General features: G+C 37.8%; 3 protein-coding genes across 4 annotated transcripts; 1 reads left to right on the top strand and 2 right to left on the bottom strand.

The window, feature by feature from the left end:
* Window positions 1-112: 112 nt before the first annotated feature.
* LOC124638131 (alpha-N-acetylgalactosaminidase-like) lies at window positions 113-9,718 on the bottom strand. The gene is made up of 9 exons (XM_047175007.1): window positions 9,115-9,718; window positions 8,495-8,669; window positions 2,762-2,936; window positions 2,333-2,427; window positions 2,049-2,210; window positions 1,472-1,687; window positions 1,109-1,249; window positions 813-885; window positions 113-191 (listed from the first exon to the last, which is right to left on the bottom strand). The coding sequence occupies exons 1-9, from the start codon at window positions 9,270-9,272 to the stop codon at window positions 157-159; spliced, it is 1,230 nt and encodes a 409-aa protein (XP_047030963.1). The 5' UTR covers window positions 9,273-9,718; the 3' UTR covers window positions 113-156.
* On the bottom strand, window positions 6,435-8,060 carry LOC124638132. Its single transcript, XM_047175008.1, has one exon. It carries the CDS (start codon window positions 7,657-7,659, stop codon window positions 6,661-6,663), a length of 999 nt encoding a protein of 332 aa, XP_047030964.1. The 5' UTR covers window positions 7,660-8,060; the 3' UTR covers window positions 6,435-6,660.
* A 275-nt stretch (window positions 9,719-9,993) lies between the features above and the next one.
* Window positions 9,994-15,065, top strand: LOC124638130 (alpha-N-acetylgalactosaminidase-like). 2 transcript variants are annotated; one of them, XM_047175006.1, is made up of 10 exons: window positions 9,994-10,009; window positions 10,346-10,503; window positions 11,040-11,214; window positions 11,824-11,992; window positions 12,232-12,314; window positions 13,194-13,355; window positions 13,641-13,853; window positions 13,972-14,097; window positions 14,205-14,277; window positions 14,985-15,065. In XM_047175006.1, exons 2-10 carry the CDS (start codon window positions 10,346-10,348, stop codon window positions 15,059-15,061), a joined length of 1,236 nt encoding a protein of 411 aa, XP_047030962.1. In that variant the 5' UTR covers window positions 9,994-10,009; the 3' UTR covers window positions 15,062-15,065. The 2 variants fall into 2 exon arrangements, with proteins under 2 accessions (XP_047030962.1, XP_047030961.1); XM_047175005.1 differs by lacking the exon at window positions 9,994-10,009 and adding an exon at window positions 10,078-10,220.
* The last annotated feature ends 129 nt before the right edge of the window (window positions 15,066-15,194 follow it).

Raw genomic sequence — 15,194 nt, 5'->3', positions numbered from 1 at the left:
TTTGAGTGTAAAGTTTATTAAACTACTATATATGAAGAGCTACTAGCCGCATGAAGTTCCAAACTCGAAGATAGGTGCTGTTTCTGGACAAAGAAATGAAACGACATACTATAAAAAAAACATGCATTTTTAAACAAGCCGAGTTGGTAACCAATTTTACGTCATTGGAGCAAACTTGTAAAACTTCACACCTGTAAAATAAAAATGAACAATAAATAGGCATATTAATTGTTGATCTACTTACCACATACCATTCTTTATCTATACTAATAAGTCTGTAGAGAGGTCAATTCTGTACATGGAATATATTTCCAACACAACTATCAGGGGGTGATTACTAATTGATATTGATGCCAAAAAATGCAATCAGTAAAATTGTTGTCTGTCTGTATGTTCGTTATGGAAACAAAAACTACTTGACGGATTTTAACGAAACTTGGTACAATTATTCTTCATACTCCTGGTCAGGTTATAGGATACTTTTTATCACGCTAAGATCGATAGGAGCAGAGCAGTGAAGGGAAACGATGGGAAAACGGGAGAAGTTACTCCATTTTTTAAGCTTCAGTCACGTGTGCAGCCATAATGATTAAAGCTACACTTAAAATATGTATGACGGAAATGTTCTCCTTAAAATGATGTAAAAAATATCCCATGACAGCATTTGTCTATCTTTTATGGTTGACTCACAATGACATGTACATAACTCTCGACAGCTTAGAGTTTGCACAAAGTCCGAATCTACCGCGGACGAAGTCGCTGGCAGAAGCTAGTTATTAATATAAAAGATAATTCAGAAAAGCTTTTCTTACCTGTAGGGTTAATGTGTACTGTTAATTTTTCCCCTGGTCTTAATGTTTTCTCCTTTCTGACGTTGTAAAGATCCTGAAATTGTTGAAAATAAGACGTATCTAAGTAATAGAAATTATTGGCCATCTAGCTACTAGGTTCAAACCTCTTTTCGTTCCAGATGTGCCTTCTTCCACCTGGATAGAAGTAACAGGTAAGTAAAAACTAAAATATCCAGGGTTGTGCCAGTAATTTTACTATGAAGGTGCAACACTTATTAAGTATGTACTGGATTATGATATCTAGGTAAAATACTCACCTTAATAATATACTGTAGCGATGGCAGCTTCATGTTATCGTAACTGTAGGAGACTGTCACGAATGTGGCCTGCATATTCACAAAGGCAATGGCACGCGCCCCCTCTGACAGCTCGCGGTGCCAGATCTCCTGTTGCGGACGCTGTAGATGGAAATTTCGATTGAAAGCGTGGGCAAAGTGAAAATAATTAATTGCTAGAATTGAAGTTAAAGACCTCTGCTTTCTATTTTTTTTTTTACTTATTATCAAGCATTGTATTAGAAAAACTTCAAATAAATTATATTTTATTTTTTTCTATTTTACAGGTCTAGAGACGAAAGTACCTCATATAGTCTTTCTAAAGTACCTCCGAGGTTTCCTTACCGTACTATAAAATCCACTCTTCCAGACCCTTAAGCCTTGCTTTCCCAATTTGTCCTGACTGACAGCTATGACGTCACGGTTCAGTAGAATCTGCTTGAAGGCTGGATCTATTTGCGCCAGGTCCACGCTCATCATCAGAGGGGCCGCTAGGATCGACCAGACAGCCATTTGCACTTGAGCCTGATCTACCGTTAAACCGGAGTTTCCTATCACCAACTGTAAATAACGTAACAACTAAAATAACAGTCTCAATGAAAATAGTTTTCATTTACAGTTAGGCCTATCCATAGATGTAATATACAAACGATCTATAATCGAAATTAAAGTGTTGCATTTGGTCTTATAGATTGTATAATCTGTTGAAGTTAGCAACCTAATTTCCTCGTTTCGAGATATATAGCCACAAACATGTATAATTAAAATAAAAATAACCTAGGACCAGATGCAATTATTTAAATTGCTTTAAGGAGACAATTATTATACATATTGGTGTTAGTAGGTTTGATTATCGCTTGGCAACAAATCCTGACTCTGCAAATCTCTGCTATGAAATTCGTGATGGGGCACGTCTCCTTACCATGTCAGGATCATTCCAATGACCAGGGCCCGCGTGTGGGGCCAGCCTGTCCTGGTTGTCTCCAATCCATGTCATCACACTCTGGACGGAAGACCAAGAGTTCCGGATGTCGTACCAGTTGCGCCAAATGTTGCAGCTATCGGCTACTGAGCTGTAGTTTGGCTGAAAAAACAAAATATGAAGCTTTGATTAAGACCATAATATTTCCTATAGAGGCAGACCATTTTCCAGCAGAGGAAGTTTAGTCTATGACGACTTTTTTTTATAATACACAATCTACTTACACGAATACCATTGGTTTCCTGGAAGAACGGCCAGCTGCATGCGTATAAAATAGGGCGGCCGGTTGCATTTAGTATTCGCCCAAAGGCCGGATACCCTGTGGCAGAAGGGCGTCCTCAATAGACATTTTATAATATTTTATAGAACAACTAGCTTTCGGCCGCGGCTTCACCCGCGTCGAGTTCGGTTATGTCGCGTTTCCAAGAGAACTCTTCAAAAGTCCGGGTTAAAAACTATCCAATGTTCTTTCTCAAGGTCAACTCTATCTCTGTACCAAATTTTATTAAAATCAGTTGGGTGGTTTAGACGTGAAAGCGTAAATGACAGACAGAGTTACTTTCGCATTTATAATATTAGCATATGGTTATTTTTCATTGTAAAGAATCCAAGGCTTTCGAAGAGATAGCGCGTCAACAGGATAAAATCGTCACCTTTGCTCATTCCCTCAACGTCAGCGAAACAGCCATCTAGTTTGAGATAGTCAGTCTCCCAACTGGCCAGGGTATCAGCATCATACAGCTCGTGCCCCCTGATGCCAGGGTACCGCTCACACGTCATGTTACCGTAGTCCTCGTATATGCCAAACAGTAAGCCTTTGCTGTGAACCTAAAATCAGCACATCGATGGTAAATCCTATATCTAATCTAGATTGACTCAATCTGCTTCAGACTGGCTTTAAATGTTTCGCCAATGGAAGGAATGTTTTAGAAATATAAACGATTAAAAAAAAAAAACCTCTTCAATTGAGTATGATATGATAGTTATGACTTCAATCTATGACGGCAGATAACAAAGTGAACCAGAGTGCCTAGAGCGAGTTTTGCAAGTTAAATTTTTCGATGCGAAGATTATTACACCATTGAATTACGTAGCACTTTATTTATTTATTTATTTATTTATTTAGGGATAAAAAACAGTTACATAATAAAACTTATCGGATAAATTATATTAAAACTAAGTTAACAATCATGCAACCCATACCATTATCCACAAGTTAACAAAAGAAAAGAAAAAGAAAGTATGGAAACTGATTACACTGACAAAATTAAACAGTAGAAATGAAGTATATAAAAGTACTTAGTAGATTTGCGGTTGATTAGCCTATAATTACAATTTCAGACAAAAGTTTAACAGCTTTAATTTTAAACTGATTATGAGCTAGATTAAATATGTCAAGTTGTGTGAAATGCGAGTTATATATGTCCGCAAGACGGCGAAGAGGCACACGCACTCCAGCATTCGTTTTGCAGGACTCAAGATAAAACAGATGAAAGGCGCGCACTCTGCGCCGGATGACAGTTCTGGGTACCGTATAACATAATTTATTGGTTAAATCAGTACAGTCGAATCTATTGTTACACAAACCATGTAGCATCATAACAGACAAAAACATTCGCCTGTGCTGTAGGCTCAAAATATTATATTTTTCTAATAATTGTGTGTATGGAATTTTTGAGTGATAACACCTATAGTTCATAGAACGCAGAAACTTTTTCTGCACCATTTCTAAACCAGAAATATACTTTTCGTACAAAGGATTCCAGATGGGAGAAGCGTATTCTAACTGAGATCTAATTAATGTTTTGTAAAGCAGTAAGAACGTAGAGGGACGCACAAAGTCACGAGAGGATCTCATGACAAAACCGAACATTTGAAATGCTTTGTTTATTATTGCATCATGGTGAGCGTCAAAGTGTAGACAGGAATCAAGTATTACACCCAAATCACGTACAGATCGCACAGTCTTTAGGGGTACGTCGTTAATGGAATAAATGTGGTTGATTTTATTTTTGTTCTTAGTGAAGGAAATAGCATGACATTTTGGGAGACTAAGAAAGAGCTTATTAATAGTACAATAAGTGTGCAACCTGTTTAGGTCATCTTGAAGTAGTAAGCAATCTTCTATAGTTTTACAAGGAGAATAGATTTTAATGTCATCTGCGTACATTAGAAAACGAGAGTTGACGAAACATTGTTTAATGTCATTTATAAATAAGTTAAAGAGAAGAGGACCCAAAATGGATCCTTGTGGAACTCCAGACGTAACAGTTACAACCTCAGATTCATAACCATTAACGACGACTTTCTGGGTTCTGTTAAAAATATAAGACATAAACCAGCGCAGTAAGTTACCGCGTATACCGTTGAAGGCTATTTTATCCATTAGTATTTTATGATCCACCTTATCGAAAGCCTTCTGAAAGTCTGTGTACACGGCGTCTACTTGAATTCGTTGATCCATGTGTTCAAATAAATCATTAGTGAAAACCATGAGGTTTGTTGTGGTGGAACGACGTTTAACAAATCCATGTTGCTCAAGGATAATATGTTGATGAATATGAGGATATAATGATCCGTGCACCAGTCTCTCGAAAACCTTAGACAAGGTAGAAAGTATTGAGATAGGGCGGTAGTTCTCCACATTACTTTTATCGCCACTTTTGTAGACTGGAGTAATAAAGGCTTTTTTCCAGACAGCGGGAAAAACACCTTCTCGTAGACATTTATTAAATATTATGTACAGGGGTGTGCAGAGGCTTTCATATAGTTTAATGAAGAAACTAGGTGGCAATCCATCGGGCCCAGCTCCTTTGGAAGGATCTAGCGACTTTAAAGACACACTTATGGCATCTTCAGTCAGGTGAATGTCTGATATGCTTGATACATGATCCAAGCACGCAGTAGGTGGCTGCCAAGTATTTGGATTAAAAGAGGAGGGTTCGTAGACGGAACAGAAGTAGGTTGAGAATAAGTTGCAGATATTAGTGGGGTCGTCGGAGGTAATAGTTCTAAAGCACATGTTGGAGGGTAGTTTGGCCTTGCACTTTCTAGCTGATATAAAAGACCAGAAGTACTTAACATTTTTGGGAATGTTGTTTTCAACAGATTCCATATACTTCCGGTAGCATCTAGCACAATGATTGTGGAACAAATTGCGATAGTTGGAGAAGGTTAAATAGTCTGAGAGATTACTATAGATCTTCCATCTGACCCATGCACGTTCTTTTTTCTTTAAAATACGTATCAAAGATGGAGAGAACCATACCGGATAGTTAGCGTTTTTAAAGCGAGTTAACGGAACGTGCAGTTTTACAATGCCGTATACTGTTTCATAAAAGGTATTGACAGCTTCCTCAGAGGATAGGTGGGAAAGTGTTTTAACCCAGTTGATTTTATCTAGCTCAAGCTTTATTTCATCAATATTTGCTTTATGGAAATTGTATCTTTGGACGGAGTGATATTTCATGGGAGCAAATAGCATTCCCAGACTAGTCAATGTACAGAAAGGAGGATGGTGGCTGTCGGGGTCTAGTAGAGTATTACAGGATATTGTCTGGCAATCTACGTTAGAAATGAGCAAATCCAGTATTCGACCTAATTTGTTTTTAGTGGCGTTGTATTGAGTACCATTAACCAGTCCCATAAAATTTAATAAGCCGCGCCCAATCGAACTTGAAGCTTGAGCAATAGCATAACCATCTTGGTCTGACCAGTCCATATCCGGGATGTTAAAATCTCCAAGAAAGAAATATGAGTCACAGGTGGTGTCATTAGCCAGATCTTGTAGCATGTCGAAGTACTGTAAATATGTGTCTTCTTGTGTTCGTGGCGGTATGTATGTGGCACTAATAATGTGGTGTGAGTTTTGTCGTGCTGAAGGCAACTGTATCGCAATCTGTTCCACTTCAGAGTGGACAAAGTGTGTCATTATTTTGGTGGGTCGCAGCTCACGAAGGACGGCCACTAGAACGCCTCCCCCCTCGCGTTTTTTAGTCGCTAAGCGGTCGCGATCAAGTCTGAAGACGATGTAACGGTTGTCAATAAACTCACTGTCCTCAATGCTAGGAATAAGCCAGGTTTCCGTCAACACAATGACGTCATAAGAGCATGATAATATATTCATATAAAGAGTATGTAACTTTGTGCGTATTCCTCTACAATTCTGGTAATATATCACGATATTATTTAAAGCCATTATATATTAAAAAACAATAAATCTGTATAACATAGGTATAACAATTTTATACACTGTGATGGTGCACATCTTAATATAATTATAAAGGAACAATCCAGCAAACTATTAAAATGAAAACAGGACCGAACTATAAAATAGAAAATGTACTGATTTATCTTTTGTACATACGGGTATAAGTTTTTAACTACTACACAGTCGCTTACTGATGACATAAGGTAAACAATTTCACAGTACGATAACAAAAAATCAAATAAACAAAAGTATAATAATCTTAATATGTAGGCGCGGATTAGTACATCTGAAAAAGTTGAAAACAACAGGCAAAGGCGATATGTCCAGCAACCATTAAAATATCTAAAGTTCCTTAGCATCAGTATCAGTAGGGGTTTTCTTGCCACTAACCATTTTACCCAGATCAACATTAGAACGTATCGCAAATGCAGAGGTTCCATCTTGCTTGCGCACAAGTATCGTAGCATTTCGTACCCAAACATATTTAAAACCACATTCATTAGCGAGCTTTCTTGCCTCACGAAATAACGCTTTATTTTTCAATGTCAGATGTTCATTTAAGTAAATTGAAGTCAAAGCGCCTGATATTCCTATTTGGTCGGTCTTAATGCATTTACTTTTTCGGTAGGCGCTCAGTAAGTTGTCACGAGTTAACAGTGATTTAAATTTTACTATAATATTTTTGGGCTTGTTGTCATTCTGATGTGCATGCGGGACTCTGTGGATAGCGACAATGTCATTTTGTGACACAGGAAATTTTACTGCATTGCCTATCGCCTCGATAATTGTGAACAAGTTCTCATTCCGCTTCTCAGGCAAGTTACAGACTTCGACATTACATAGCCGCGCCTGTTGTTCCATCGAGTCAATCTTCGCCTCAAGTTTGGTTATCGTCGGACCACTGCTGATGTTGATCATGTCGTTTATGCGCTTCTCACATTCCTTATGTTCCTTTTCTAATCTTTCAACACGTTCCCTCATGTCTTCATAACTTTTATTGAAAAACTGAATTGTTTTCTCAATCTCTGTATTGGTCTTTTGAATACTGAGGCCCTGTTGTTTAAGCTCAGAAACTTCAGCAACCAGTTTATTCAAGATGATATCTTGGTCGGATTTCCACGAAAGCAGCATATTTTTCAAATCTATAAACTTGTCCGGTTCCGTCCAGCTGTCATCACCTCGAAAACGTTTGTTACTTGGTCTTGTAGTAATGTTGCCTAAATCATGGGAACTAGATTCAGATGCCACGACGACAGGTGAGAGATCAGGTTCCGACTGCGTTTCCAATAGTGCACAATTGCCGGGTGAGCTTTGCGGAGGCGAGCGCATCATGCGGGGCATGTTGGTTATGTGTGCGAAAAAGCAACTACTCAATAAAGCACACTGACAGACGTGGATACGCCTTAGCAAAGGATAGCAGTTAGGTATTTCAAGCGCTTAACTAAGTGCACTGGTGGTCGAGTTCAGACACACACCGCCTCACGTTCAACGAACCCAGGTTCGCATCCGGGCAGCAGCAAAAAATTTTTCGAAGTTTTAGGAAGATTTTTAAAGTTAAAATTGAAGTATGGGCTTACAAAAATCTTCTATCTCTGTCAAGCTCCACCCAGTGGGCGTGGGCCTCAGGTAAAAACACTACAAGAGTGACAAGGAATCGAAAATAAGGATCCAAGCCAATCACAACACTGGTAATAGAGCACTTCACATAAATCACAGCGCAACTTGCAACACGTCTTCACACTTTCGAGTACAAGAGCTAACTGCTAACACTTATCTTTGAATTGTTTATTTAATAAAGACTGTCATCGGTACGTGGTCGTGTTACAGTCGCGCTCACTTTTGCGAGTGTAAACATTATTAACCGGCAAAATGAATGAAGATGTTATACCTAAATCATGTGACGCAGCATACGAGTCTTTATTTCAATGGAGTTATAATTACGGATCGAGTTGCGAACGCTCAAAAATCTCGGAATCAGCACTCTGGTAACTCCTAAAAGATAGGTACCTACGGTAAAAACGGCGCGAAATATCATCAACGGTGTGAAATAAATAATTATGTAAATCGATTTAGATGCAAAACTGGGGAAAGACTGTATGCTCATAAAGTATCATCTTTTGAGTGACGTTCAGAGTGTAATTGAAATAGCGTGAAGTAAATAATTTGAAATACTTACATAGTCAGAAAGAGCTTTCATTCCATTAGGGAACCTCTTTTTATCAGGCACGAGGCGGCCGTCAGGACTTCGTTCCTTCTCCAGCCAGCAGTCGTCTATGGTGATGTACCGGTAGCCGGCAGCTAGGTACCCCTCGCTTACCATTAAATCGGCAGTTCTTCTTATTAAGTTTTCACTGTCGAATTAAGTAATCGTTTATTGGACTGCCTCTTTTACGATTTTAGTTCAAACTAACCGCTCGCCCGAGGTTTCAACTGCCTCTCGTGGATACTATACTACCCTTACCCAAATAAAATATAGCCCTATGTTACTGGGAAAGAATGTAGCTTTCCAATAGTGAATAAAAATCCTTTTTATTATATGATAGATATTTTTTTTTTTACATTTAAGTGATTTATTTTGTCGGCTGGAAGCCGACCCCAACATGATTGGGAAAAAGGCTCGGAGGATGACAACACAAAAAAAAAATACTATCCTAGTAAAACAATCAAATCAAATCATTTATTTCATGTAGGCCTTTACAAGCACTTAATATACCTCTGTACTCAGCCTATGTATGTGGGGATGTGCCTATGACCTGCATGACACTTTTCTTATAGTAATTTGACAAGAATGCTTACCTTATGCATTCATTAGGTTTAGCATCACAGTCGATGGTGCAGCCGAACCGGAGCCAAGAAAGCCATCCCATGGGAGGAGTCAGTGCCAACCCATTGTCCAGGGCATGAGTCCCACACAGGAGTCCACACGTGAAAACATATAGTATAGACAGAACCATAACGTCTACCAATAAAGAGATAAAATTTGTAAGCTAATGCTTTGAAATTTGGGGATCAACTTATCGTATTTTTCCCAATTACGTAAGTATAGCTACGAGTTTTCACCAAAATTTCCCGCGTTTTTAGGTAATAATTAAGGAATGCAAACGTGAATACAGACTTGTTCTGATAGTTATTGAATTGAAACTAAAACGATAGCATGAACTTCGTGGATAGGTATTACCGATTGGTATGTAGTTATATTAAACATTTAGATAACATTAGAATGTCGACGGACGCCATTTTCTTGAAGATGAGTAGGTTCTCTGTTTCAATCAAGTTATTGCCTTATTACCTATGCTACTGGCCCAGGTTACTGCAGTTTTAGAAATGTAATAGGTATAGTCCATTACAAATGATAACAGTTAATTTCATATTCACTGAACTAAACATATTTAATTTTTGTAATCAAAATACTGGCAAAAATTGCCTACTAGTTACTTACTTCTTGTAAGCACACGGTTTTTCGCCGTGTGTCCAAGAGTCCTTAAACCACGATGGTTTAGAAGTTGTACCTTACTAATGATATGTAAATACAAGTTAACATGAAGTATGGTATTTCAGTAAATCAATCAACGTTAAACATTCCTATATTATCGTGAGCTTGACTTAAATATTCTACATTCTAGTATTTTAGGTCGCCATATAAAAGACCATGTTTATAGTTTTATCACCCTTCAGCATTTTGTGGTAAAAGGTACGGCATTTGTCTGGCATTTTCAAGTTTTTTATTGCTAAATTATTAAAACCATTTATATACATTGTTTTGCTGTTGAACTTGTAAAATTTACGGAATTTACTGAAGCGTATTTACCTACACGTGCTGTTGTATCATTCCAATTTATTTCCAATGATCCTACAATGAGCAGCACGTAAATTAACATCCATCTTAAATTGCTTTGGGACTGGTGAGATTCAATTGTTATCAAATCGTCACATTATTAACTTAGTAGAATCAAGCTCTCGGCATTGGCCATGATCTTCGCAAATAACAACATCTAGAGATATTCTTAAGCTATTAATTTCTCCTTAGATGCTCATACCATCACTATTTCTCCTCGTGTGTGAGTTACTGTCTTCTAGTCGAGGTCTGGACAATGGTTTGGCGTTAACTCCCCCGATGGGCTGGCTGTCATGGCTCCGATTTGAGTGCAATACCGACTGTGAGAAAAAGCCAACCGAATGTATAAGGCAAGTTCTGAATATTTGATTAAGTGACATTTACACCATTCATCATCTACTTACATGGCATAACTTTACTGTCAGGGCTGCGGGATTGTTTGAATGAGTTATATAGGCCTTGGTGCACGAAGAGCTAGAAGGAACGAAGTTGGGTTTGAATCAGAAGATGTCTGAAACTCTATCTCACTTCATCCATAGCACGAGGGGTCATTTGATAATTTTCCATAAAAAATAATAATTTAACAATGTAAAAAATACCTATACTTGTGTAAATGTACTCCCCACTTGAAACTCATCCTTACGTTATATTTGATTCCTTTAGAACACGTGTAAATGTAAATGTGTAAACAGTTATTTTAATTACTCTTGGTGGTAGAAATAATCAAACCAAACCATTATCTGATTATGACGACTGTCTAACATTCTTCTTCTTCTTTCGTGCCGATGACGGGTCATATAGTAAATCTACACTTTGTCAGCCCAATAAGCCGCCACAGCGAGAGCACCACCTAATATCGAATAAATTACCTATTAAATATGTGCAGTGAAAACTTAATAAAGAGGACAGCGGATGCCATGGCCAGCGAAGGTTACTTGGAGGCAGGATACCAATACGTGACCATAGACGATTGCTGGCCGGAGAAGAGTCGTGATGATGACGGCCGCCTTGTTGCTGATAGAACTCGTTTCCCTAGTGGGATGAAGGAACTTTCCCGCTATGTATGTAATTAAACCTAAAATATAGTAAGCTTTGGCTGTCATTGAACATCCATGGCAGTCGTTACGGGTAGTCAGAAGCCAGTAAGTCTGACAGCAGTCTAACCAAGGGGTATTGGGTTGCCCGGGTAACTGGGTTGAGGAGGTCAGATAGGCAGTCGCTCCTTGTAAAGCACTGGTACTCAACTGAATCCGGTTAGACTGGAAGCCGACCCCAACATAGTTGGTAAAAGGCTCGGGAGATGATGATGATGAATATAGTAAGCTTTAGATCTTCCCTTGTTTAAGGAAATATTGATTATGCCATGATTTTACAGCCCTTCATTTAATCTTTTTCTACTTCTACGACTCTGTTCATCATTTACCTACACTTTTTCTAGCCATAAAATCTTAAAATATATACTTTTATGTACCAATTGAATCCTCTCCATTTACCATTAATTATTGTAATTGATGAAATTTATGATTTATGTCCAATTTCAGCAGTCAATCAAATTATCTTTATCTATTACCACTGCACACCTCGATTAACAAAATAATTTGATTTTATTTAATGATGTGAAGATTGTGACCTTTTGACCAATAGCCTAAGTTCCTTCTATCAACGTGTAGGTCCACAGCAAGGGTTTGAAGTTCGGTATCTACGAAGACTATGGTAATTTAACCTGTGCTGGCTACCCTGGCGTGATGGGCCATGAACTAATAGACGTGGCTAGCTTCGCAGTATGGGAGGTGGACTACGTGAAGCTGGATGGGTGCTACGCTGGTGATATGGACACAGGTAGCTACAGTTATTTGATTTAGTTATCATCATCCTGTTGCCTTATTACTGTTTCTTTTGAAGCTAGCTCATCAACATGTCTTCTCCTTCCATATCTGACGTCACTTTTACTTTTTTTCGCGGCTTTATTCTTAATTTTGCATATTTAACTTCTTGATGTTGTTAGTTTTTTTTTTATTAATTGTTTATATTAAATAATTTGTATTTTCAGTTTGTTACTGACTATTATTTTTAATCAGGTTACCCCCTATTTGGCAAGCTGCTCAATTACACACATCGTCCAATATTGTATTCATGCAGTTGGCCCGCTTATCAGAATTCTGTAAGTATTGCATAGGTAAAACGTTTTATTAACCGACTTCCCAAAAAGGAGGAGGTTATCAATTCGGCCGGTATGTTTTTTTTTTTTTTTTTTTTTTTCTATGTATGTACATCGATTACTCCGAGGTTTATAGACCGATTTACGTGATTCTTTTTTTGTTCGACTCGGAATAGCTGCCAGTTGGTCCCATAGTCATCAGGTCAGGATTTGATGATGGAAACCCTGAGAAATCGAGGGCAACCTTCGAAAGTTGTAGGCATACATAGGGTAAAAACTTGACACTCAGGTGTACGCCTAAAAGCACTATTCAACTGTGAAGATTTGGAGCTGATCTGATGATGGAAACCAGAGAGGGTCGAGGGAACTCGACAACTGAATATGTAAACTACCTCGTGTTTGGGCTTAAATTATTTGTATTGACAAGACCTTTGCAACAGTGAAGGTTTGGAGCTGACCTGATGATGGAGACCAGAGAAAGTAAGTCGAGGGAACTCGACAACTGAATATGTAAAATACCTCGTATTTGGACTTATATTCTTTGTATTGATGAGAACTTCTCACTTGTATGGATAGTGACAACTATTCGTATCACTGAAAAGCTTTAAATAAAAAACTTTTTTACAAAAAAATTAAACCGACTTCCCAAAACACTAAAAAGCAAAAAAAAAAACTATTTTTAGGTGCATCGGCCTAGAAGTCGGTGGCAAAATTAACTTAGTAACATCCATTAGACACCGACTTCTAGGCCGATGCACCTAAAAATAGTTTTTTTTTTTGCTTTTTAGTGTTTTGGGAAGTCGGTTTAATTTTTTTTTGTTGTTATCATTATTCGCCGTAACACTTAGACAAAGTTAGGATACACAGTTACGTATTTTCTAGCCTAATTACACAGCGATAGCAGAGTCCTGCAACATCTGGCGTAACTATGGAGACATACAGAACAACTGGCCGTCTGTAGTGAACATCATGAACTGGTTCGGAGACCACCAGGATGACTTCGCTCACATCGCAGGCCCGGGGAACTTTAATGACCCTGACATGGTATGAAGGTTTTTGCAGAAGTATAATTTTGCCTGGATCTAATTCTTATACGACATGCAGATTCGATCGGTTTTTTTACGTAGGTATTCATAACTAATCGATCTAATCGATTATTATCTGATACAGTAGGAAAATACCTACATATAAAAAAAAAAATATATCTTTGTAGGTCACTTGTAAATGTAAAACCCTTGTTGATATTAGGTATAGACGGTCTGAATTTTATTTGAAGAAGCTGGATAGGTAAGACGCATTTTTAAAAATTAATTTACGACATGTTTTCAGCTCGTCATAGGTAATTCTGGACTGACAGTAGATCAAGCTCGAGTGCAGATGGCTGTATGGTCAGTCCTGGCCGCTCCTCTCATCATGAGCGTGGACTTATCCACTATCAAGTCAGATTTCAAGGAGATTTTGCTGAACAAAGACGTCATAGCTGTTAATCAGGACCCTTTGGGCAAACAGGGCTTAAGGGTGTATAATGAAGATGATATTCAGGTAACTATACAATATCCCTACGAAAAATATATCCTATATTCTTAGCTACGTCCCTTTAAATAAATCTAAATACTATTTCGGCAATTGCCCCTTAAGTCTCTCCTTCAACTTTTTCCAGATTTGGAACCGAGAATTATCGAACAATTCACGAGCGCTTGCGTTTGTGAACCTTCGTACTACAGAAGCTGAAGTTTTGTACACACACGAACAAATGAAACTGCCTACACAGGAGTATATTGTAAAGGTATTTGACAAAGCTTGGTCAAGTTCGTCCTGACGATCGTGAAAAGATTCGTCACTTTAAACATAAAATTAGCAAATAAGAATAAACAATTGAATTCAATATTTCAGGATCTCTATGGGGAAGAAAAAGATCGAATTTTAGGAAGCGCAGAAGATTTTAAAGTAAACATTAATCCAACAGGTAAAGTTTAAAATGAATGTTTTGCGTTATACAGGGTTACTGGTAAGTAGACCGCATCCTTTCATGAGGTGATAGTATAGGTCAATACGGACAAATTTGATCCTGGGATACACTGGGCAAAAGTTAACCCGTTTCAAGATAATCGAATTTCAAGATCTTTTCTTTACAAGTCATCTAGGTACACGTATGAATTTTTATTTGCGGATTTTTGTGTATTTTGTGCCTTTTTGGATAGCTAGATAAATGTAGATGTTTTTTAAGTATTCTGCACAAAAAAATGAAGAGTAATATTTTTGAGAAAATAGCTACTAAAAAAATAATTGCTGTTTGCTAAAATTTCCTCTGTGATTTGTACAGTTTTATGGTTTGTTATAATGAAGTGATTCATCTTCTATCCAAAAACACACAAAAATCCTCAAAAACGAGACTTTTGACTAATAATGAAAATTTATACGTGTACCTAGACGACTGATCTTGCAATTCGATTATCTTGAAACGGGTTAACTTTTGCCCAGTGTATCCCATGGTCAAATTTGTCAGTATTGACCTATACTATCACCTCCTGAAAGGATGCGGTCTACTTACCAGTAACCATGTATAGGTGAAAGTTACTTAAATAGAATGGTATCGAAGCTAGACTGTAGCGTAAGAGACTGAAAACTGAATGGTTTGTGCAAGAACGCAACAATGATATTTCTATTTTGCAGGCGTCAAATTCTACAAGTTCATCCCAAAAGCTGACGAAGTCGACCCTATCTGTGAAAACGAAATTATAAAATACTAGTGGAGATAAATTGTTTTATTACATCTATTCACTTATACTTTATGCAGTATGTACAATGGCGGACTTAACGCCTTAGGCATTTTCTGCCAGTCTACATCTTAGGAGGGTGGTGAAAAATAAGAATCTTTAATCC

This window comes from Helicoverpa zea, chromosome 17 (genome assembly GCF_022581195.2).
Source record: "Helicoverpa zea isolate HzStark_Cry1AcR chromosome 17, ilHelZeax1.1, whole genome shotgun sequence".
In the NCBI taxonomy this organism is placed as follows: domain Eukaryota; kingdom Metazoa; phylum Arthropoda; class Insecta; order Lepidoptera; family Noctuidae; genus Helicoverpa; species Helicoverpa zea.
Note: the sequence above shows the minus strand (reverse complement) of the source record. Positions and strands in the feature narration are given on the sequence as shown.

What these genes read in the sequence shown, in the direction of transcription:
- LOC124638130 (XM_047175006.1), top strand. Translation starts at nt 10,346, where the DNA reads ATGCTCATACCATCACTATTTCTCCTCGTGTGTGAGTTACTGTCTTCT. An exon ending in ACTTTAATGACCCTGACATG is followed by an intron (nt 13,356 to 13,640) that starts GTATGAAGGTTT and finishes ACATGTTTTCAG; the next exon opens with CTCGTCATAGGTAATTCTGG. An exon ending in ATAATGAAGATGATATTCAG is followed by an intron (nt 13,854 to 13,971) that starts GTAACTATACAA and finishes AACTTTTTCCAG; the next exon opens with ATTTGGAACCGAGAATTATC.
- LOC124638131 (XM_047175007.1), bottom strand. Translation starts at nt 9,272, where the DNA reads ATGGTTCTGTCTATACTATATGTTTTCACGTGTGGACTCCTGTGTGGG. An exon ending in AAACCTAATGAATGCATAAG is followed by an intron (nt 8,670 to 9,114) that starts GTAAGCATTCTT and finishes TTAATTCGACAG; the next exon opens with TGAAAACTTAATAAGAAGAA. An exon ending in AGAGTGGATTTTATAGTACG is followed by an intron (nt 1,250 to 1,471) that starts GTAAGGAAACCT and finishes TTCCATCTACAG; the next exon opens with CGTCCGCAACAGGAGATCTG.
- LOC124638132 (XM_047175008.1), bottom strand. Translation starts at nt 7,659, where the DNA reads ATGCCCCGCATGATGCGCTCGCCTCCGCAAAGCTCACCCGGCAATTGT.